At 44.5% G+C, this 22,781-nt stretch overlaps 1 protein-coding gene across 1 annotated transcript in view; it reads right to left on the reverse strand.

The window, feature by feature from the left end:
- The window catches only part of LOC124616462, a 436,627-nt gene that overhangs the window by 43,645 nt on the left and 370,201 nt on the right, over nt 1-22,781 (reverse strand). The window contains exon 2 of the mRNA XM_047144770.1: nt 20,131-20,260. Within this exon, the coding sequence (XP_047000726.1) occupies nt 20,131-20,260 (130 nt within the window). The remainder of the gene's footprint in view (nt 1-20,130; nt 20,261-22,781) is intronic.

The raw sequence follows: 22,781 nt of genomic DNA on the forward strand, positions 1-22,781 counted from the left end.
TGGTTCAAATGGCTCTAAGCACAATGGGACTTAACATCTGAGGTCACCAGTCCTCTAGACTTAGACCTACTTAAACCTAACGACATCACACACATCCATGCCCTAGGCAGCATTCGAACCTGCGACCGTAGCAGCAGCGCGGTTCCGGACTGAAGCGCCTAGAACCGCTCGGCCACAACGGCCGGCGCTAAGGATGGGCCAACATCAAATTGAATTCCAGCATTACCGATAGTGGGCGCCACAAACTTGTAAGATATTTTCAGCCAGGTGTCCGGGTGCTTTTGATCACATGGTGTAGCTCTTAAGGCGTGCATTTTAGAGCCCATGTTTATTAGACATTTCATTATTATTTTGGTCCATACTGCCAACTCTGAAAGCTGCGTACCATTCAGTCTTAGAAACAACAAACAGTACGGATACATGTATTCCACTGTCAAAGGTATCAGGACAAATTACGCTCATAGCTTTCGACTCTGTCGTTTCCACACTAGGGTCCCTTACCTCAAAAGGATACATTTACTCTTCTCTATCATCCTTGGAAATCTGTAATATCATCACAGAATCACCCTGCGTATGCTGTGCAACGTGGACGAAATAATAAACGAATCGAATTCAAATGGAAAAATGTAACTTACGTCATCCAGTGCCTGGAAGTGTGGGCCAAGACCAAAATGGCGTAATGTCTATAATGGGGCAACATCCAGTATTAGAGAAAAATGGTTCAAATGGCTCTAGGCACTATCGGACTTAACAGCTGAGGTCATCAGTCCCCTAGACTTAGAACTACTTAAACCTAACTAACCTAATGACATCACACACATCCTAGGCAGGATTCGAACCTGCGACCGTAGCAGCAGCGCGATTCCGAACTGAAGCGCCTAGAACCGCTCGGTCACAGAGGCCGGCCCAGTATTAGAGAGTAATTACCACAAGAGCAAAGGAACTATTGGAATCAACATTAATGTTATTATATTTTTGAAATTTAGGTGCAAAAACTAGTGGACGTGACAAACTCGAGATGTCATACTAAATAGAAAGTTTTAGTTTGTGTTGACGGATGTACGTGTGCTGACAGGCGATGCCATACGGACTCACCGCATGCCTTAGTCAACAGTCCGGCTTTCTGGCCGCTAGTCGCGCTGCTGTCTTATGGATAACAGAAGCGAGCATGTCTGTCGCAACTATATGTAGCGGGTGAGAACAGATAAATACACTGAGAAGCCGTAACATTGCATCCATTCTCCACCGAGAGATTTAATGCCGCCAGATGGCTTTATGGTACTTGAGTCCGTAAGGAAACTGCGTAAGTGCAGCAAAGACGAGCGGGGAGCCGCTGTAGCGAAAATAGGAGCCGCAGATGAGGAAATGCAGTGACATAAGCGACATTGACAAAGTGCAGATTGTTGTGGCCCAAGCCCGAGAAAGAGCATCTCGGAAAAGGCTAAACTGGTCGGCTGTTCACTTGTTTCTGTCGTTGCCATCCACGACAAGACTTGAAAGACGGTGAACCCACGGATGTATCCACTTCATCAAAGAAAGTGTAAGTAGGAGGCTTTCCCCGGGCTGTAAAGCAGTGTAACGGCGTTATGTGCCAGATATGACGACAGAGTACAGTGCTGGTACAGGTACAAGCCTTATGCAGCGCACTCTTCGGCACACGTTCTTCAACGTGAGGCCCCGCAGCAAACGCTCTACGTGTTCCCATGTTGACCCGACGAACACGGAATCATCGAGATTGGACGGCAGACCAATGGGAAAGTTTCGCTTGGTCGAATATTACACCATGTGGGTGTTCGCGTGCGAATATGCCGTCATGCTGGCGAACGGATGCTCGAGACATGCTCTGCGACGCGGAAGCCAGCGAGTTGAGACTATATTATTCAGTAGTGGACATTCACCTGGGTTTCAATAGGATCTAAGGTAGCAATAGAAGACACCACGAGAGCTGTAGGCTACGTGAACACGACTGTGGACTACCCGCATTTTTTCATACTTGATATCTTCCCAAAAGGCGTTGGCGTCTTCCAGTAGGATAACTGTCAGTCTCACAAGGCCAGAATTGTGCTGCAGTCGTTTGAGGAACTTCATAGTCAACCCACGTTGCTGTATTGGCTATCAAATTCGCCTGATGTGAACATGATGGAAGATATCTTGGACGCTACTGGGCGCCAGCTATACACCCATTAATCACAAGCCCGTAATTTAGGAGATTTGCGTGACCTGTGACGCATCTGATAATATACAGGGTGGTCCATTGATAGTGACCGGGCCAAATATCTCACGAAATAAGCGTCAATGGAAAAAACTACAGAGAACGAAACTCGTCTAGCTTGAAGGGGGAAACCAGATGGCGCTATGGTTGGCCCGCTAGATGGCGCTGCCATAGGTCAAGCGGATATCAACTGCGTTTTTTTTAAATAGGAACCCCCATTTTTATTACATATTCGTGTAGTACGTAAAGAAATATGAATGTTTTAGTTGGACCACTTTTTTCGCTTTGTGACAGATGGCGCTGTAATAGCCACAAACGTATACGTACGTGGTATCACGTAACATTCCTCCAGTGCGGGCGGTATTTGCTTCGTGATACATTACTCGTGTTAAAATGGACCGTTTACCAATTGCGGAAAAGGTCGATCTCGTGTTGATGTATGGCTATTGTGATCAAAATGCCAAACGGGCGTGTGCTATGTATACTGCTCGGGATCCTGGACGACATCATCCTAGTGTCCGGACCGTTCGTCGGATAGTTACGTTATTTAAGGAAACAGGAAGTGTTCAGCCGCATCTGAAACGTCAACCACGACCTGAAACAAATGATTATGACCAAGTAGGTGTTTTAGCTGCTGTCGCGGCTAATCCGCACATCAGTAGCACACAAATGTCGCGAGAATCGGGAATCTCAAAAATGTTGGTGTTGAGAATGCTACATCTACATCGATTGAACTCGCACCATACTTCTATGCACCAGGAATTGCATGGCGACGACTTTGAACGTCGTGTACAGTTCTGCCACTGGGCACAAGAGAAATTACGGGACGACAGATTTTCTGCACGCGTTCTATTTAGCGACGAAGCGTCATTTACCAACAGCGGTAACGTAAACCGGCATAATATGCACTATTGGGCAACGGAAAATCCACGATGGTTGCGACAAGTGGAACATCAGCGACCTTGGCGGGTTAATGTATGGTGCGGCATTATCGGAGGAAGGATAATTGGCCCCCATTTTTCGATGGCATTGTAAATGATGCATTTTATGCTGATTTCTTACGTAGTTTTCTACCGATGTTACTACAAGATGTTTCACTGCATGACAGAATGGCGATGTAATTCCAATATGATGGATGTCCGGCACATAGCTCGCGTGCAGTTGAAGCGGTATTGAATAGCATATTTCATGACAGGTGGGTTGGTCGTCGAAGCACCATACCATGGCCAGCACGTTCACCGGAACTGACGTCCCCGGATTTCTTTCTGTGGGGAAAGTTGAAGGATATTTGCTATCGTGATCCACCGACAACGTCTGACAACATGCGTCAGCGCATTGTCAATGCATGTGCGAACATTACGGAAGGCGAACTACTCGCTGTTGAGAGGAATGTCGTTTCACGTATTGCCAAATGCATTGAGGTTGACGGACATAGTTTTGAGCATTTATTGCATTAATGTGGTATTTACAGATAATCACGCTGTAACAGCATGCATTCTCAGAAACGATAAGTTCACAAAGGTACATGTATCACATTGGAACAACCGAAATAAAATGTTCAAACGTACCGACGTTCTGTATTTGAAGTAAAAAACCTACCTGTTACCATTTATTCGTCTAAAATTGTGAGCCATATGTTTGTGACTATTACAGCGCCATCTATCACAAAGCGAAAAAAGTGGTCCAACTAAAACATTCAGCCGGCCGCGGTGGTCTCGCGGTTCTAGGCGCGCAGTCCGGAACCGTGCGACTGCTACGGTCGCAGGTTCGAATCCTGCCTTGGGCATGGATGTGTGTGATGTCCTTAGGTTAGTTAGGTTTAAGTAGTTCTAAGTTCTAGGGGACTGATGACCACAGCAGTTGAGTCCCATAGTGCTCAGAGCCATTTGAACCATTTTTAAAACATTCATATTTCTTTACGAACTACACGAATATGTAATAAAATGGGCGTTTCTATTTAAAAAACAAAACGCAGTTGATATCCGTTTGACCTATGGCAGCGTCATCTAGCGGGCCAACCATAGCGCTATCTAGTTTCCCCCTTCAAGCTAGACAAGTTTCGTTCTTTGTAGTTTTTTCGTTTAATGCTTATTTCGTGAGATATTTGGCCCTGTCACTATCAATGGACCACCCTGTATAGCTCCGGAAACCTACCAAGGACTTGTACAACCCATGCGACGAAGAATTGTTGCTGTATTATGTTCCAAAAGTGGAGCACGTCCTATTAAGCACTCAGTCGTAATGTTATGCCTCATCAGTGTAGATCTCCTCTGCAATCCGATTTTCTGGACGAAAAATACGGAGTAGAGTGTAGGTGAGTGTTGTTTGCCGGGCGAGAGTCGGTACGGGCCGCGTCACCTGTCCGTGGCTGAGTTCGCCGTGCCGCCCGGAGCGGTGCAGCGGGCAGCGGGCCGTATTGATGCGGCCAGCATAGCCGGAGGCGGCCTGCAATTGCGCGCCGGCCGCGCGGCAACCAGTGGCTCGCCACGTGCACAGCCTCTCTGCCACAACGCCAGTAACGCTGGCACGGCCTGTGGCCACGCCCCTAATTCTATTGTCCTTCCCACCCTACATCATCTGCGCCACTCTATTACTTAGTGATTCCAGACAACGTGCTGCAAACGGCTTGTAGTAATGGCGATTCCAGTTATTGTACGGTTCACCACGGTAACAAAACTGGGTAGTTACAGCTCAGTGTGCAGTTTCATCGGACACGCACCACGCAGCCAAAAGAGTGCGGACACGCCACTGAATGAACCCTACGTGTTAGCAGGCTACGCGTCCAACGATATGTAATTGCAGAGGCAATGGCTCTGAAACGTTGACCTACAATTGGATTAGTCATTACAGAACGAGCTTTATTCCAAAATTGTCAAAAATGAGATCTCACTCTAGAAATAGTTCTGTTACATATTTGCACATTTCTGTATAGAATGCGTTTCATTCGAGCCATATTAATGGACACAGTGGCCACATCGTTTCATATTTCACTCCTGGAATAAACCTTTTCTATAATCACGTTCCTAGTGTTACTTTCTTCAACCACAGTTTCTCAGAATGGAGGGAATGTCTACTACAAGCAGCTGTGAGTTTTCAGGAGTAAGAAAAAGAAAAAAAGGGTCGAAGAATATTAATAAATGTATGTGTAATGTCATCAAACATGCTCTAGTAAAAGAGTATGAATGCACAATTTATTCTGGAAAAGTTGTAAGCACCAAGAAACTCCGGTAGTCTTTCAAGTATATGTTATAGCCTAACTTCTGTTACTTCAGAAGATGTGGTTTTATCACTCTGAAAAATTTCATAAAGTGAAAAAGTTGTTTCCACCAGCGGTGGTCGTCCATAATTGGTTAGTTTTTTAGTTTTGACATCCGCACAGCGTACGGCGCGGACTTCGCGGTGAGATCCTCTGAATGGGAAGCGGTTTTGGTGGGGAGGGGGGGGGGGGGGGGGGAGGGGCCTTAGAACTAAAGTGCGCGCTCTTTCCCCGGCCAGGTGTGTTGATGGTTCCGAACTTTCCGATCGCCGACGTTACTTTCGCGCATAGTTATTCGCTAGCCCTTGGGCTTTCTCTCGGTCTGTTATTATGTCTTTGCTTGTACGCTGTTGACCACTCTTGGCTTTCAAGTTTTGGACTGCTCTCAGTTTGTCTTTTCGGATTCGTGTTCGGTTTCTGTCATCGCCCAGCCGATCTTTCGGCCATTTGCCGTTTTCTCAGAAACAGACTCTTGACACTCTCGCACCTGGGTTGTGTGTTACTAAAGAATACGTGTTAATGAACATACCTGAACCACATTCGTGTTGCAGATGACATTGTACTAACTAAACTGAGATTTTTGAGACTTAGATTCTGACACGTCTTAAGAGTCAAGGTTATAGTCGATGTACGATCCCAACTTTAACGAGAAAACCACTAAAAACTGAAAATTGTGCTCAGTGAACTATGTAAAGTCACCTGTTTGGAGTTAGCAGGAGAGATAGAAAAACAAATACATGGATTAAGAAAGATATTGGAGTGTAAGACATAATTATGAGTAATATAAAAGACAGTCAGATATAATGAGGTGCTATACGCCAGAGAGACACTGATGTTACACACAAAGGCTGACCTTGAGAAAATTCTCACCCAGGAAAGCAAAATCATTAGGAAAATAATTGGACCAAAACTCACGGACGAAGAATATAGGCATCATTCCAGTGACAGTACAGAGAAGTTCTCCAACACAGCAGCGGACATTAGAAAGAGGCGACTAAAATTTTATGGACACATCAGCAGACTCCCACAGACAAGACTCACCAACAGAATTCTCAGGTACATCCAGGGAATCAAGAGCACTACTTGACACAAGTCAAAATTGATCTGGAAAGAGCTCAGAAAGATTCAGCGGACGTCTTGGACAAAGGCGTCTATAGACACAAGGTATACAAGTGGGAAATGATAGAGAAAACAGCACCGGAAGCCCAAAGGCCAAAGTGGACTGAAGAAAGGAAGAAAGCCTTTAGTGCACGAATGAAGGAGTACTGGAAGAAGAGGAAGAGCAAGTAGTCATGAATGTTTCGTGTGGTCTGATAAAAGGCCTGTAACACGTGTAATAATAATAATAATAATAATAATAAAGGAACAGGGCCGATGAGCCATATAGGTAGGCAGGCAAGGTAGATGGACCAAGCAAGTTGATTGTTAGGTTCTAAGACAACGATACGTCAGTCAGATAATGTCAACTACTTTCTGGCCCATTAGCGAGCTCTCACTTTCCAAAAATGGCTACATTGCGAACACCTTGAGAGGTGGCATGCCACCATTTCACTTTAACAACAGTGTCAGTCAGATTTACTGCAATATTTTAGGTCATGATCTTGGTGCTCCCCAGTACTACGGTTGCTGTGTGTGGTTTACGGCTTTTTTTACATGGGGAAATTGTGGGCAGAAAGTTCTTATAACAGCTTGTGTAACCTGTAGACAACTTGTACCAGAGCGGCCATTGCCAGATAATGTCAACTACTTGATGGCCCAGTAGCGAGTTCTCACTTTTCAAAAAATGGGTACACTGTGCACACGTGGAAGTGATGGAGAACAGGGGGCCATAAAAGCAGAGTGCAGCGACCTGGCCATGTGAGTGATTCTGGAAAGTAGTGCTCAGTGGATTTTAACCTGCAGAGGGACTTCTGGTCGAAGCTCTCTCCTCCTTTCCCTTATGGTTGGACAGAAGGGCACCGCGTCACAAAACATTGTGCCTGGGCCAGGTGACGGTCTGTCATGAAGGCCGCCGGATGGCCGAAAGTGGGTCGAGGAAGCCATTTGAGAGAGACTGCTGTAAAGTGAATTTTTCTGCAAATGGTGGGAAGGTCATAAAGCTGGGACGATATGGACGGCGTGGTTGGTGTACGTGCTTAGTGGAGGCAGGACTGTAACCCCCTCCTGTCGCCAGGAAGTCGCCTTGTTCTTTTAGCGAGCGGCAAAAACATATATTTCATGGGCATGGCTGTCTGGGAAGCTTAACAGCCTTCTTTCAGAAAGTGGAAATTTCTGGCCCAGAAAGATTAGATCACTGTGTACATGAGGGACTGTGGTCCCGTCTAAGTAGATGTTTTCTGCCAAAACACGGCCATGCTTACCGCGAGAACGACGCCTTCCTAGTCTAAAAATCTTCTTTTTTCAGGCAAGAGAGATCTGCAATCGCTGATTAGCTCCTCTCAGGATATGCAAAATAGAGGGGGGGAAGAATTATGGCAAGAGCAGTCGGACAATGATGAAACAGGGCGAAGAACATATGAGTTGCTGCCAAACATCAAAGACCGCTTAAAGTTTACATTCTTTAAACCAACCAGAGGACTGCTGCACTTTCTTACTGGACATGGACCCTACCGACATACCTATGCCGGATCGGGAAGCTGTCTATACCGACGTGTGACTGTAGTGCTGTGTAGGGCACTCCAGACCATGTGGTGTATGAGTGCCCCCTCTTCCACGATGTTGGAGGTCAACTCAGACAACAACTTCCACTCATGACACGCACCATCTGATCAGGCAAGAGGACACTTTTCACATCTTGAACAGACTTTCAGATGAAATATGTAGTAAAGTTCTTAAAGAATTCTTAAGGAACAGTTGACAATGATAAATACCCCCATTAGACTCCGTGCACCTGTCCTGTTCCGCCGGGGAGTGGACTTCGTTCAACTGAATCTGAGCACTATGGGACTTAACTTCTGAGGTCATCAGTCCCCTAGAACTTAGAACTACTTAAACCTAAGTAACCTAAGGACATCACACACATCCATGCCCGAGGCAGGATTGGAACCTGCCACTGTAGCGGTCGCGCGGTTCCAGACTGTAGCCCCTAGAACCACTCGGCCACACCGGCCGGCGAGTGGACTTGGGCAGCCCCTTCACGACTGGGATCCGCCATGTCTCGGATTAGGGGAGAGGGTGTACATTTCCCACCGATCGTGACACACACCGATAATGGCAGTAATATAAGAAATAGGTTAGTTGTAGGATAAGATAGGAAAACTCAACAGAATAGCACTGCAGCGATTCTAATGTCTTTGGCCAGCCCAGAGACAGAGGCACGCAAGTTGGGGTCAGCTCCGTGGGCAAGGCCAACAACATAGGTTTGTAACATGCTGGCACACCTGTAACGCTGCAGGTAGTGTAGATTAGTTTAAGTATAGACAAAGTTGCATATAAATAACACAAAAAACATCTGTAGAGAATTAGTCACAATCAACTAGCAACTAAGAAACGCGTAGAATAGAGTAACAGTAAATCAGAAATGTCTGTAATGGTGAAATAATAGTACCAACATACCTCTAGTATTAGCAATTTAAGCAGCAGTAATTGTAATATGACTGTAAATTTAGGACCCACTAATGTAGTTAGGTAGTGGGTTGATATGTATCATTGTAGTTATCTTTTGAATAAAGACTTTAAAAAAAAGTAGAGGCTTGCTCCCCCCAGTGCGAGAAACCCGGTGTTGTGTCTGGATTGGATTCCAGGCCAACAGTACAGTCAAGAGGAGAGATTGAATGAGTAGAGGATAGTTTGATTGGTTTTTGCAATGTGGGGGCGATTTCGTATTTGCTAATTCGGCTCCCGTACCGAGACTTGGTGGAAAATGGTTGCGATTCTGTGGCTTCTTCGTCTTCTGGTCCTCCCCTCGTGTAGAACTTTAGGTTTCTTCCTAGTGTTGAGAGATGGCCGGGTTGGCCAAGCGGTTCTAGGCGCTTCAGTCTGGAAGCGCGCGACCACTACGGTTGCAGGTTCGAATCCTGCCTCGGGCATGGATGTGTGTGATGTCCTTAGGTTAGGTTTAAGTAGTTCTAAGTTCTAGGGGACTGATGACCTTAGAAGTTAAGTCCCATAGTGCTCAAAGCCATTTGAACCTAGTGTTGAGACTTGTGGGCTGCATCTTGTGATGGACTAAGAACCTGTGGCAGTTTCCAACTGTAACGACATTGGAACTACATATCATCTCGGACGTATCGTGTGTCACGGTGGTAAACTTATTCGTCCTGAGTCGGCCGTCTGACGTTCGACAATTCCAGCAGGCACTGTCATGTATGTGAGTCAAATTAGTTTGGCCAGACCAGTGCACCTCACACTGAAATCTGCCGGCACTTCAGGGCTCTGATAGGGAAGTTTCCCGCGCTGTGATAATCAGAACGCCAGACCGCGTAGTTCGCATGTTTTCGTGGACGCGTCGGAACATTACAGCTGCTGCAGCGACTACCGCTCGCCAAACAGCGCGCCGTTTTCTTCTGCCGCCTGAATCAAGGAGAAAGGGTAAAGCATTGCTGAACCGGCTTAGACTTGTTAAATGATATTCACAGCTCCCTGTTCTCAAGTGAACCATGGTTTGTGGTCAGCTAATTGTAGTTTATTCCATTTCAATAGAGTTGGTCCTCTCAATAGATTCATGTAAACAAAGTCAAATTGCGTTGTAAAAGGGATTAATTCAGCAGAGAATTTGTGTAGCTTCCACCCAAAGGTATGCTCTGCCTATCAAACACCATTCCTTAACTGATTTGTGTTTGTCATTTTTCAGTAACATTTAACAGCTGGTTCATCAGAAAGTTGTAGTTACTAAAGATTTAATAACACTTGTCATTATTTTGTAAACTGAAATACGCCTCTGTTCTCATTCACGCTCCCTCTACTATTCACTATTTTATTTTATTGTGGAGGTATATGGTTACACCAACAATTTAGGATTCAGTCTTATGAAATGAGTTCTGAAAGTGATTATAGGCACAGGACAACAAAAGTACCATGAGTAAATCCACTGCTTCGTATACAAAAATCACGGGTGTAACAAACAATTTGAAGGTTATTGCCAAGATAATATTTTTCTCTATGTAAACATAATAACATTTAGCTTCTGAACTCCTCCCGCACAGGCCATGAAGGCCCAAAGGTACTGACTGGCCGCCGTGTCATCCTCAGCCGACAGGCGTCACTGGATGCGGAAATGGAGGGTCATGTGGTCAGCACACCACTCTCCGGCCGTAGGTCAGTTTCCGAGACCGGAGCCGCTACTTCTCAATCAAGTAGCTCCTCAGTTTGCCTCACCCATCCAAGTGCCTAGCCCGGCCCGATAGCGCTTAACTTCAGTGATCTGACGGGAACCGGTGTTACCACTGCGGCAAGGCCGTTGGAAACGTCTATGAGGTTTCCTATTAGCATTTTTTCCTTCAATTGACCTATTTCCAGACCTGTTTGTTGATTGTTTACCATCAGTTGTGTGGCGTCAAGGCCGGCCGAAGTGGCCGTGCGGTTCTAGGCGCTGCAGTCTGGAACCGCGGGACCACTACGGTCGCAGGTTCGAATCCTGCCTCGGGCATGGATGTGTGTGATGTCCTTAGGTTTAACTAGTTCTAAGTTTTAGGGGACTAATGACCTCAGAAGTTGAGTCCCATAGTGCTCAGAGCCATTTGTGTGGCGTCAAGCTATCACTGAAAGCGCCTGAAAGACAGCGTGTGCCAATTAAATTCATGACCAAATACACGGCACCCAGCGTAGGCCTCGATCGTTTGCATCACTACATAACTGATGCCCAAAGTGGAACGAAATAAAATTGCGTCACCATAAGCCTCGAAAGAAAGTTGATGCCACACAAGGGACCAATAAAGCAAATCACAAAAAGCTGATTACGTTAAGATTACCTGCACAGAATAATATTATGTCTTTGTTATTAAGAATAAGTGTGGAATGAATGAAAAGTTAAGAGTCAAAGTCAGTCCTCTACAGTGAGCCCTGGAACAATAGAAGAATGCAGCATTGTAGTCCTGGATAAGGTTCTAGTGGAAATGGTTTGCCGTCCCGTTCTTCTAACATTTTGCGGCGTGTCAAGAGTTTATTTGTATCGTCTAGATGGCTGTGATGAACGTATAGTGTAGTGCGGTATTTGTATTGTTGTGGATGAGTGTGGACTGAAGGGAAGAAAGCGTGTGAAATGTGCTGCCGGAACATGCTTACTCCTCATGAAGAGTACGACGCGGCAGCTAAGATTAACGTTTTCATCCATCGGACGATCACCATCAACAGCAAGTGACGCATACATTCAGCTAGTAAGACATAGTAAAGATGTTTGTGTTTTATCCCATGGTCCGACTGTCAGTAATTTTACAGCACTACCTCCGTCCTCCTCCAGGAATAGTTGTGATAAAAATTTCTTCCATCATAGGGATTCCCACAGACTATCCTCTGCGTTAATTACCCATCGTGGTTACATCGGTAGTTGTGCAAGGAAAGGAGGTGAGATTTTATGATCGAACATAGTTTTTTTTCAGAGACACCGAAGGACGCGTTAAAGTATTTTGAAATGTTTTAGACACTCGCTTGCCACACCAAACTGTTAGCTTATTTTGTATCGCAAGACGAAACGTTACGCAGAGAAATTATGCCGTAGACCACCGTCTAATGCCTATAAAACGAATATCAAAAACGTTGTTTTGCATCCGTCCACTCCCTGTTTCTCAATAGAACTATCTTTTTAGATAGCGGAAGTAAAGCCAATAAAGCATTTCTTCTGTAAAGTGATGCAATAAGAACGTAATATTGAAAAGGGAAACACTTCCTAATACTCCGCAAAATTTTGCAGGACATTAGGAAGTGTCTTCCGTTTTAATATTATTATTATGTTCTGCCAAGCATAGAGGAGAATTAAAAAAAATGGTTCAAATGGATCTGAGCACTATGGGACTCAACTTCTGAGGTCATTAGTCCCCTAGAACTTAGAACTAGTTAAACCTAACTAACCTAAGGACATCACACACATCCATGCCCGAGGCAGGATTCGAGCCTGCGACCGTAGCGGTCTCGCGGTTCCAGACTGCAGCGCCTAGAACCGCATGGCCACTTGACGCGGCGAGGAGAATTCAGTCCATGTTAATAAGAAGATAGTTTAAAATATATATAAATATACATCTCAAGGGGCTGTTGTAATGAAAAGATATTGTTCTTACAGCCATGGAGTATTTTTTGTGGCTCCATACCTCCGTCGGTAGAAACTGAACCATTATAGGCTTATTTTGTTCCACGTCTGTCTATTTGTCTGTCATACTGTTGAAAACTCCTTTACTCAGGGATGGACAGACATGTCAACTTGAAATTTAAGCCACATAGTAAGGTCTACTGTCCCTTTGCAGCGTAAAAAGCTTTTAAATCAATACAATCAAAAGATACGATCATTTATGTCACATATTTTGATACTTGCAAATTCACCGATAAAAAATATTTGCCTTTTAAATAAAAACCGCCTTTTCTTGGTGCATTGTAATTCATTCCTCCCAGACGCGTTTCTTCTTTTAGAGTGGGATCTAGAACGATACTGTTTTGTATACATATACACACTCTTTTGCTCTCTTTCTCTCTCTCTCTCTCTCTCTCTCTCTCTCTGTCTCTCTCATGTACACACACACACACACACACACACACACACACAGAGAGATATATATATATATATATATATAAACATCATCAATAGACATTATTTTCCAGCATGTACTGCGTTAAACTGGCAACATGCAAGTAAACAAACCAAACAGCATGAGGCACTTAGTATACTCGCAATATTTACGTCAATAAAAGCGCTGTTTTCCAACAAATTTTTGTAACTAGTGGCGGAAGAGTAACAGTGCACCACAAAAATAAGGGTAAACAAGATGAACAGTGTGAAGGAAAAAGTTCGCAGTATAAAAATGTGCATATGTTTCGTAAATGAAGTGGTAGTGCGACCTCCAGACCAGATGAGATGAAACGCAGATGCCAACCAAAAACGCTAAGACCTGTAAGTAATTACTTATTTACATAAAAACGCGACATGAACTGTTTCTAATCTAAAAATAACACATATATTATATATTATATTATATATTATATTTCTAGATCTCACTGATGGCGCCTTGGAGTAAAAGAAGGCGAAACGCGTCTAGAAGAAAAAAATTAAAGTGCACGAAGAAACAGGGATTTTATTTGCAAAACAAATATTTCTCTGCTTGCTGCGAAGAATGGCCACGCAAACAAACTTGTTTGGCACTCATCAAAACTTATAGTGCTCTTCCCTTTGGGATAGAATCATACACTCATAAAACTGTTTTTTTGTAATTAAATCACACAAAAATATTTCTGTTGACATCTATTAATCGACTTCAAACTTAAAACACTCTCGAAAGTGTTGGAATTCCCTGGACCAATATCTTTCCGGTATCGATATCGATAACAGTCAATACTCGTCGAGATTCTAGATTCCTGGGATGGATGAACTATCTACTTACATAATAAAGTTTGTACGGAAACACCCAGAGCGCGAATTCTACTCGCACCTGTTCATTTTTTTTCAGTCCGTAACAAAACTGAATTGTGGAGTAGCGAACGTATGTCACTAAGGATAAGGAAGTGCATTTTTATGGTGAAACTAAGTAGTACATTTTTGCCTTATGTTACCCTCGATTTAAACTACAAAATAATGTGGAATATATGTATTTAACTTCAAACATATACTTCGATATTGTATTTCTGCCACGAAGTAATTGAATAGTACTCGGGGAGAAGTACCATCAGCAAACGAAAGGAAGGATATGTTGGCGATGCCTCTTAGTTGGACAACGGATGAAAGCCCTTTGGAACAGCAACTGCCTTTTACGAAGTGATCGGCATAGGCTTAAATATCGGGTTGTGACATTTTGAACTGTGATACATTCTGTTAACAATCTGCACTATGCGTGTGACAACACTGCAAAACACTTTAAGTGAACTACGGAGGTGCCACATTAATTCTGAAAGAAGACTAAAAAAGATTTGTAGCTGTGGAACGTGGAAAATGTATCATTGTATGACTTTTTTACGCACGATCGATATGCTAAACAGTAAAGACTGTGCATTTTTATCAGTGGACGGTGTGATAACACGAGATTTAGTTTACATCACCACATTCTGAGTTGCGAAGTTAATTCTCACTGGTGGAACAAGGTAAGTAAAAACTGTGCCTAAAATTAAATCTTCAATTTGTATTCGTGTGGAGAGACACACACACACACAGACACACACACACACACACACACACACACACATACACACACACACACACACACAGGAGGTGACAAAAGCCATGGGATACCTTCTAATTTTGTGTCGGATTTCCTTTTTCCCGGCGTAGTGAAGCAACTCGATGTGGCATGGTAACAATAAGTCGCTGGAAGTCCCCTGTAGAAACACTGACCTGTGCTGCCTCTATTGCCGTCCATAAATGCGAAAATATTTCCGGTGCAGGATTTTGTGCACGAATTGACCTTTCGATTATGTCCCACACATGTTCGATGGGATTCATGTCGGGCCATCTGGGTGGACAAATCATTCGCTCGAACTGTCCAAAATGTTCTTCAAACCCATCACAATCAGTTGTGGCTCGGTGACATGGCGCATTGTCATACATAAAAATTCCATCGTTGTTTGGGAAAAAGTAATCCAACATACAGAGGACGCAGTCCATTCCACTCAAACATAGCCCAGACCATTACGGAGCCATCACCAGCTTGCACAGTGCCCTGTTGACAACTTGGGTCCATGCCTTCGTCGAATCTGTGCTCCACTCGTACCCTACCATCAGCTCTTATCAACTGACATCGGGACTCACCTCAGCAGGCCACAGTTTTCCAGTCGTCTAGGGTCCAATCGATATGGTGACGCCCGCATCTCGTGGTCGTGCGGTAGCGTTCTCGCTTCCCACGCCCGGGTTCCCGGGTTCGATTCCCGGCGGGGTCAGGGATTTTCTCTGCCTCGTGATGGCTGGGTATTGTGTGATGTCCTTAGGTTAGTTAGGTTTAAGTACTTCTGAGTTCTAGGGGACTGATGACCTTAGATGTTAAGTCCCATAGTGCTCAGAGCCATTTGAACCATTTGATATGGTGACGAGCCCAGAAGAGGGGCTGCAGGCGATGTCGTGCTGTTAGCAAAGGCGCCGCACTGTCCTAACGAATATGTACGTCGTACGTCCCACGCTGATTTCTGCAGTTATTTCGAGCAGTCTTTGTTGTCTGTTAGCGCTGACAACTCTACGCATGGGCAGCCATAAAGTTTTAGTTATCAACCCACAAAAATAAAGTTAGGTAATTAATGTTTTATTTCTTTTCAGGTACATATTTGCATTCCCGATACACCTTGAAATCCTTGCGTCACAGTATTGCAGCACGCCACTACAAGTGAGAGAAAATTGGCACATCTCAGTACTGTGGGACAATGCATTTCTTTCCTTCGAAGGGGAACAATTCTGGAATAATCCATGCTGCCTTGTAGAAGTCCACGGCAAGATAAGCTAATAGTGATGGGGTTGTACCTGTTCTGTGACAAAGGGTCCTTTGTTCTCCATAAGTTAACAAACCAGCCACTTCGCCTAGCCTAATTTATGATCCTTATGTAGACAAGCAGACCAATTTTGCCCTTATCTGGTACTTATGTAAGTCAAATGTATTATCTTAATTATTATTTTGCTACCCAGCTTATCTTAATAAGTATAATTTGTGACTGAAAATGGCCGCGTTCGCCCCTTCCACTTTCCCTATGTCAACTGGCTTGCAGGAAATCACAAAAAAGTGAAAATCAGTCATAAATCACTTTTCAGTTTCTTCCACGATACTTTGAATATGACAAAGATGATTGCACGCTCATACTAATTTAATAAGCCCTCCGAACTGAAGCAGGAAGTAAAAATGTTGGAGCTGTGGAAGACGAATCCACATTACTTCTTTAGTTACCTAGTCACAATGAGCGAGTGCTGGGTATATTACTATGACCAAGGCAAAGAAAGAAAAAGCAAAGAAAGAAAGCAAGTAGTGGGATACATGTGAATACACCAAAACCCAAACATCATGTGTATTTTGGGAATACAGTGTTTTGATGCTAACTATGCTCGTAAGTGGTAAGTCATTGCAAGGGCTTATTACCGGAGTATCCTGACGAGATTATGGGATGCTGTTGAGATGAGGAGTGGCGGGAATTTATCTAGGGGATGATACGAGAGCAGTCACGTTCCCTCAACAGTCATTTAGGAGACAGTGTTGGTAGCCCCTCGGTTCATCTGCGTGATCAGCTGCTCAGCAGTTGCACGCCCATTTGCCTGTACACATCTCCGCAGCCGTCGATCAGCCGTGTCAACTACGGCCCGTGGTGCGCCACAGTCGCCTCGGCGCCGATTTTGGATACCGCCATTTGCCTTGCACAGTATACCAGGACTTGAACTACGGCGGCACGTGAACGGTTTACAAGCTTAGTCGTTTCGAAAATCCTTCCACGCTTGGCCAGAAAGCCAATGATCATGCTCTTTTGGACGTCAGATAAATCTCTCCGTTTCCACATTACGACATCGACTGCACTGTTTTCTGCATCCCCCCTCCATCCCCCCCTCCAGCGGCACGCTTTATGTACCCTCCAGTGCTGTTGCTGCCACCTACTGTCTGAGAGTGGTTATTGCACACTGAGGCCGAATTTTAGCACCAGCAGATTCCCCCTCGAAAATAATCAACTTTGGATTCTACACATTTTTCCGTGTGAAGCTTATTTTTCGAGTTATTCTGGTTTGTCAACTTAAAATTTACACCCTGTATATTTTAAACAGAATCTGTGACATGCTCCAGCCCTGTCTAACTCCTTCCGATGTTTGGAAAGTCTCACTCAAATTTCTCCCTGATTTAACGTACGATTCTCTGAATTAGGGATATCTGTTATGCTTCTGCACCGATATACTCCATTGCTTCCCATAGTGAGTTGGTGGATACAAAAGCATACGCTTTCTCTAAATCCACAAATATTAAGTGAACTTCCTGACCCTTAGAATAAGCCTTCCCACTTATTTGCCAAAGGCTAAAAATATGATCCATACAAGGCCGTCCCACTGTAAAACCTGCTTGTACCTCTTGCATCTTTATCTCAGTCTCATTCTCCTGCCTGTTTATCAGTGAAACATTAAAAAGTCTGCTGATAGATGCCATAACAGTAATTCCCCTATAATTATTTGGGTGCTTCCTGTCTCCCTTTTCATAGATAGTAGATATGTATAACAAATACTTCTCTCTTGGTATTTCCTCTCCCTCCACCAGTACTGCTTCTGTTGTAGGCTTCTAACACGTGGCCTCTTCTTCATTCTACCAGAAGCTCTTCAAAGTGATTTTTCCACTATCCAATAGGTTGTATTGTGGGTGCAGGATTTCTAGTCATTTTCTTCTTTCTTATTAAACTCCATGCCTCTGCCGATCTCCTGTATCCATGCGAATGCTCTGTTTCCCCACATACTCTTTCCCAGAGCTCTCCCTTACGCTTTCCTGTTAATTGCTTGCCCTCCTTTTGTATATCTTGTACCTATCCCAATCCTCTTCATTCACAAAGCTTAACAAGATGTCATGTAGTTTCTTCTTTTCCTCAACCACTCCTCGGGAAGCAGTGAAGCAGATGTGGAATGCAGGATCCAGCAGGCAAGAAGAGCACTTTAAATGCTAAATGGAGTTCTGTAGAGTCGGGCAATATGAAAAGAAATAAAGAAGAGGATTCTGAAAACAGTAGTGGAAAGTATACTAACGTACGGTGCAGAAGGATGGACCATGGGGGAGCGGCAGAGAAGCAGAGTACGGGCTGTAGAGATGAATGGAATAAGGATACAGCCAGGATATCCAGAGCTGAGCGGAGAAGAAATTAAGAAATTAGGGAGATGATGAATAATGAACACCAATCGTGCAAAGAATTGAGAACAGAGCTCTTCAGTGATATGACCATGTGCGACGAATGGTGCAAGTATGCTGGCCAAAAGCAATTCTGGAATGGTCGCCGCCAGGAAAGAGGAAGCATGGACAGCCGAGGTGAACATGGAGAGCTGAAGTTATTACAATGACGAGGTAGAGATCTGAAAGAGGAAGACTACCCTGATCGTGAAAGTTCGCGAACGGGAATACAGGGCAGCTGCTGAAGAGTAGAGAAGCCCTTAAAAGCAAAAGTAAGTTTATTACACTACTGGCCATTAAAATTGCTACACCACGAAGATGACGTGCTACAGACGCGAAATTTAACCGACAGGAAGAAGATGCTGTGATATGCAAATGATTAGCTATTCAGAGCATTCACATAAGGTTGGCGCCGGTGGCGACACCTACAACGTGCTGACATGAAGAAAGTTGCCAACCGGTTTCTCATACACAAACAGGAGTTGACCGGCGTTGCCTGGTGAAACATTGTTGTGAAGCCTCGTGCAAGGAGGAGAAATGCGTACCATCACGTTTCCGACATTGATAAAGGTCGGATTGCAGCCTATCGCGATTGCGGTTCATCGTATCGCGACATTGTTGCTCGCGTTGGTCGAGATCCAATGACTGTTAGAAGAATATAGAATTGGTGGGTTCAGGAGGGTAATAGGGAACGCCGTGCTGGATCCCAACGGTCTCGTATCACTAGCAGTCGAGATGACAGGCATCTTATCCGCATGGCTGTAACGGATAGGGCAGCCACGTCTCGATCCCTGAGTCAACAGATGGGGACGTTTGCAAGACAACAACCATCTGTACGAACAGTTCGACGACGTTTGCACCAGCATGGACTATCAGCTCGGAGATCACGGCTGCGGTTACCCTCGACGCTGTGTCACAGACAGGAGCGCCTGCGATGGTGTACTCAACGACGAACCTGGATGCACGAACGGCAAAACATCATTTTTTCGGATGAATCCATGTTCTCTTTACAGCATCATGATGGTCGCATCCGTGTTTGGCGACATCACGGCGAACGCACATTGGAAGCGTTATTCGTCATCCCCATACTGGCGTATTACCCGGCGTGATGGTATGGGGTGCCATTGGTTACACGTCGCCGTCACCTCTTCTTCGCGTTGACGGCACTTTGAACAGTGGACGTTACATTTCAGATGTGTTACGACCCGTGGCTCTACCCTTCATTCGATCCCTGTGAAACCCTACATTTCAGCAGGATAATGCACGACCGCATGTTGCAGGTCCTGTACGGGCCTTTCTAAATACAGAAAATGTTCGACTGCTGCCCTGGCCAGCACATTCTCCAGATCTTTCACCAATTGAAAACGTCTGGTCAATGGTGGCCGAGCAACTGGCTCATCAGAATACGCCAGTCACTACTCTTGATGAACTGTGGTATAGTTTTGAAGCTGCATGGGGCGCTGTACCTGAACAGGCCATCCAAGCTCTGTTTGACTCAATGCCCAGGCGTATCAAGGCCGTTATTACGACCAGAGGTGGTTGTTCTGGGTACTGATTTCTCAGGATCTATGCACCCAAATTGCATGAAAATGTAATCACATGTCAGTTCCAATATAATATATTTGTCCAATGAATGCCCGTTTATCATCTGCATTTCTTGTTGGTGTAGCAATTTTAATGGCCAGTAGTACTGTTGTTATGAAAGGTACCTGTGACGAGGTTAGCGTGGTGGAACTGGCAGACTGCGTCCGCCTCGAACCAGGTGATGCGGTCCCGGAAGTAGCGGTAGAAGACTGGGTAGCCCTCCTGCGGCAGGAACCACGCGTTGGAGATGTTCACCTGCACAGCCAAACACACGAACACATCAGCAGCTGATCAAAGAAAACACCGTTCTCTCAGTCAGATGTCACAAGTAGGAAGTAAGCACTGTACTTCCTTGCTGTAAGTAAGAGGAAAAAGGTTGACTTGGACAAATCATTGCCGTTGAAGGACTTACATTTACACAAAACTTCTCAAAAAGTTTTTCACATCCTAATGATTTATATAGTTTTCTCTACCCGAAACCTTTTAATTCTCTTTTGACGATAGGAAATCACTACATACAGTAAAATCGTAATGGAGATAAAATTTAACCTGCAGCAAAGAGCAGCACGCTGTTTCGCGAATCGTGAGCAAGGTAGTGCGGCTGTCCATACTGTCATTATGCCTCGAAGCATAATTTCAAACTTAGGCAGTGCACACAACATCACTTTATGGCCAGAAGACCAGTCAGCGCCGGAACTTGCCCGCCGCATTGCCGTACACCTCAGCGACATTCAAACATTCAGTCACTACCGTCAGGCATAAAACTTGAAAATTTTGACTCGTAGTGGCCGCTAAGGTGATGACCGCTGCCAAAAAGTTTTGGCTCATAGTTACCCTGAGGAAAATGCGGCAGGATTGCACGTTGTCTTTTTGGACGCAACTGGGAGGGTTGCTTCATTTCAGAGAGTATCTAACCGTCAGCAAACAATCAATTTGGGTTCTAACAGTCCATTACGAACATCAGCACAAAACCCATAGCACTGTGGTCAGAGAAAGTAACAGAAGACCTGGAATAGAACCTCGATCAATAGCTTCTCTCTGAACCGCGCGACCGCTACGGTCGCAGGTTTGAATCCTGCCTCGGGCATGGATGTGTGTGATGTCCTTAGGTTAGTTAGGTTTAAGTAGTTCTAAGTCTAGGGGACTGATGACCTCAGATGTTAAGTCCCATTATGCTTAGAGCCATTTGAACCATTTGAATGGCTTCTCTTCACCGACGAGAGCTGTATTTATATGAAACTGATATCATCTAAGGATCATGAATGCCTCTTCTTCTTTTTCTTCTTCTTCCGTTTCAAGGAATAGCTGTTGCCCAGTTCCGAAACCAAGGCACTTTAACAAAACAGTTGTCTCCATCTCTTCATTGACCGTCCAATATGTCTTCGAGTTTGGTTGCAATGTAATGCTTCCCACGGCATTAGCTCACCTGACATCCTTTGCCATGGTCATACAACTTTTTTTGGTTGTGCCTAATGCCTTCTGTCACTGTTGTTTTAACATCTAGTTGTTATCTTATATCTTCATTCCGCAAACTGCCTCTTAGCGTTTGTCCAAGAAGTGACCTCAGAAACTTTTCTTCATCTGCTTCAAGCCTTCGTTCGTGTCATTATCTTAGTATCCAGTTTTCACTACAATACGTAAGAACAGGCTTAACAGCCACGTTGTGGATTCTTGGTAGCATTACATTTCTGTAGAGTTTGAACAACGTCTGAATTGGTTTTGTATATCGATATCTCTGTCCCGAGATATCCAAACAAATTTACCTGTTCTCTTATTTTACTGTTTATCACTACTTTTTCTGCTTGTGTGTTTACCTTCTATCGCCATTTATTTGTTTTATTTATGGATACAATCATTTTATAAGTTTGCAAAACATTATTCAATTTGAACATATTTTCTTGTGAAGCTTTCTCCGTCTGCGAGGAGAACTTGGTCGTCGGAAAATAAAATAGTGTTAGTAAATTTGTTCCAGTCCACCTTTGTTGCCTAGTGGTCAGGGAGACAGAGTATTATGCGAAGTTACTTTAAATCCGTCTTGATATGAATAATAAAAAATTTGCAATCAAGACGGATTTAAAGTAACATTATAAAATCACTGATTGCTGTTATCCCATAAGACACTATGTCTGTTTTTGGAAAATATTATGCGAAGGACCCGAGTTCGATTCTCGGTACTGATAGGGAGGTCTCCTTGGTGGGAGCACTGGACCGTGGCGAATTAGCCTCGTAATGTCATCTGAGGAGCTATCTGACAGAGAGGTGGCAGCTCCAAGGTGTAAATGTCAACAACGGCCGGGTGAGCGGTGTACCGACCCCATGTACACTATCCGCAACAGATGATGAACGGCTGAGGACGACGTGGTGGCCGGGCGACAATCGCGTGGTGTTCAGGTCTTGATCACAGAATTTCCTCTTTTTCCTTGACTTTGTTCCTTCCGAAGTCCATCTTCTTAGGGTTTTTACAACTCCATCCTACTATATCCTTAGTGATATATATACTGACGTGTCAAACGTCATGGGATAGCTATATGCACATATACAGATGGACCGAGCGAGGTGGCGTATTGGTTAGCGCACTGGACTCGCGTTCGGGAGGACGACGGTTCAATCCCGCGTCCGGCCATCCTGATTTAGGTTTTCCGCGATTTCCCTAAATCGCTCCAGGCGAATGCCGGGATGGTTCCTTTGAAAAGGCACGGCCGACTTCCTACCCTGTCCTTCCCTAATCCAATGAGAGCGATGACCTCGCAGTTTGGTCTCTTCCCCCAAAACAACC

This window comes from Schistocerca americana, chromosome 5 (assembly GCF_021461395.2).
Source record: "Schistocerca americana isolate TAMUIC-IGC-003095 chromosome 5, iqSchAmer2.1, whole genome shotgun sequence".
In the NCBI taxonomy this organism is placed as follows: Eukaryota; Metazoa; Arthropoda; class Insecta; order Orthoptera; family Acrididae; genus Schistocerca; species Schistocerca americana.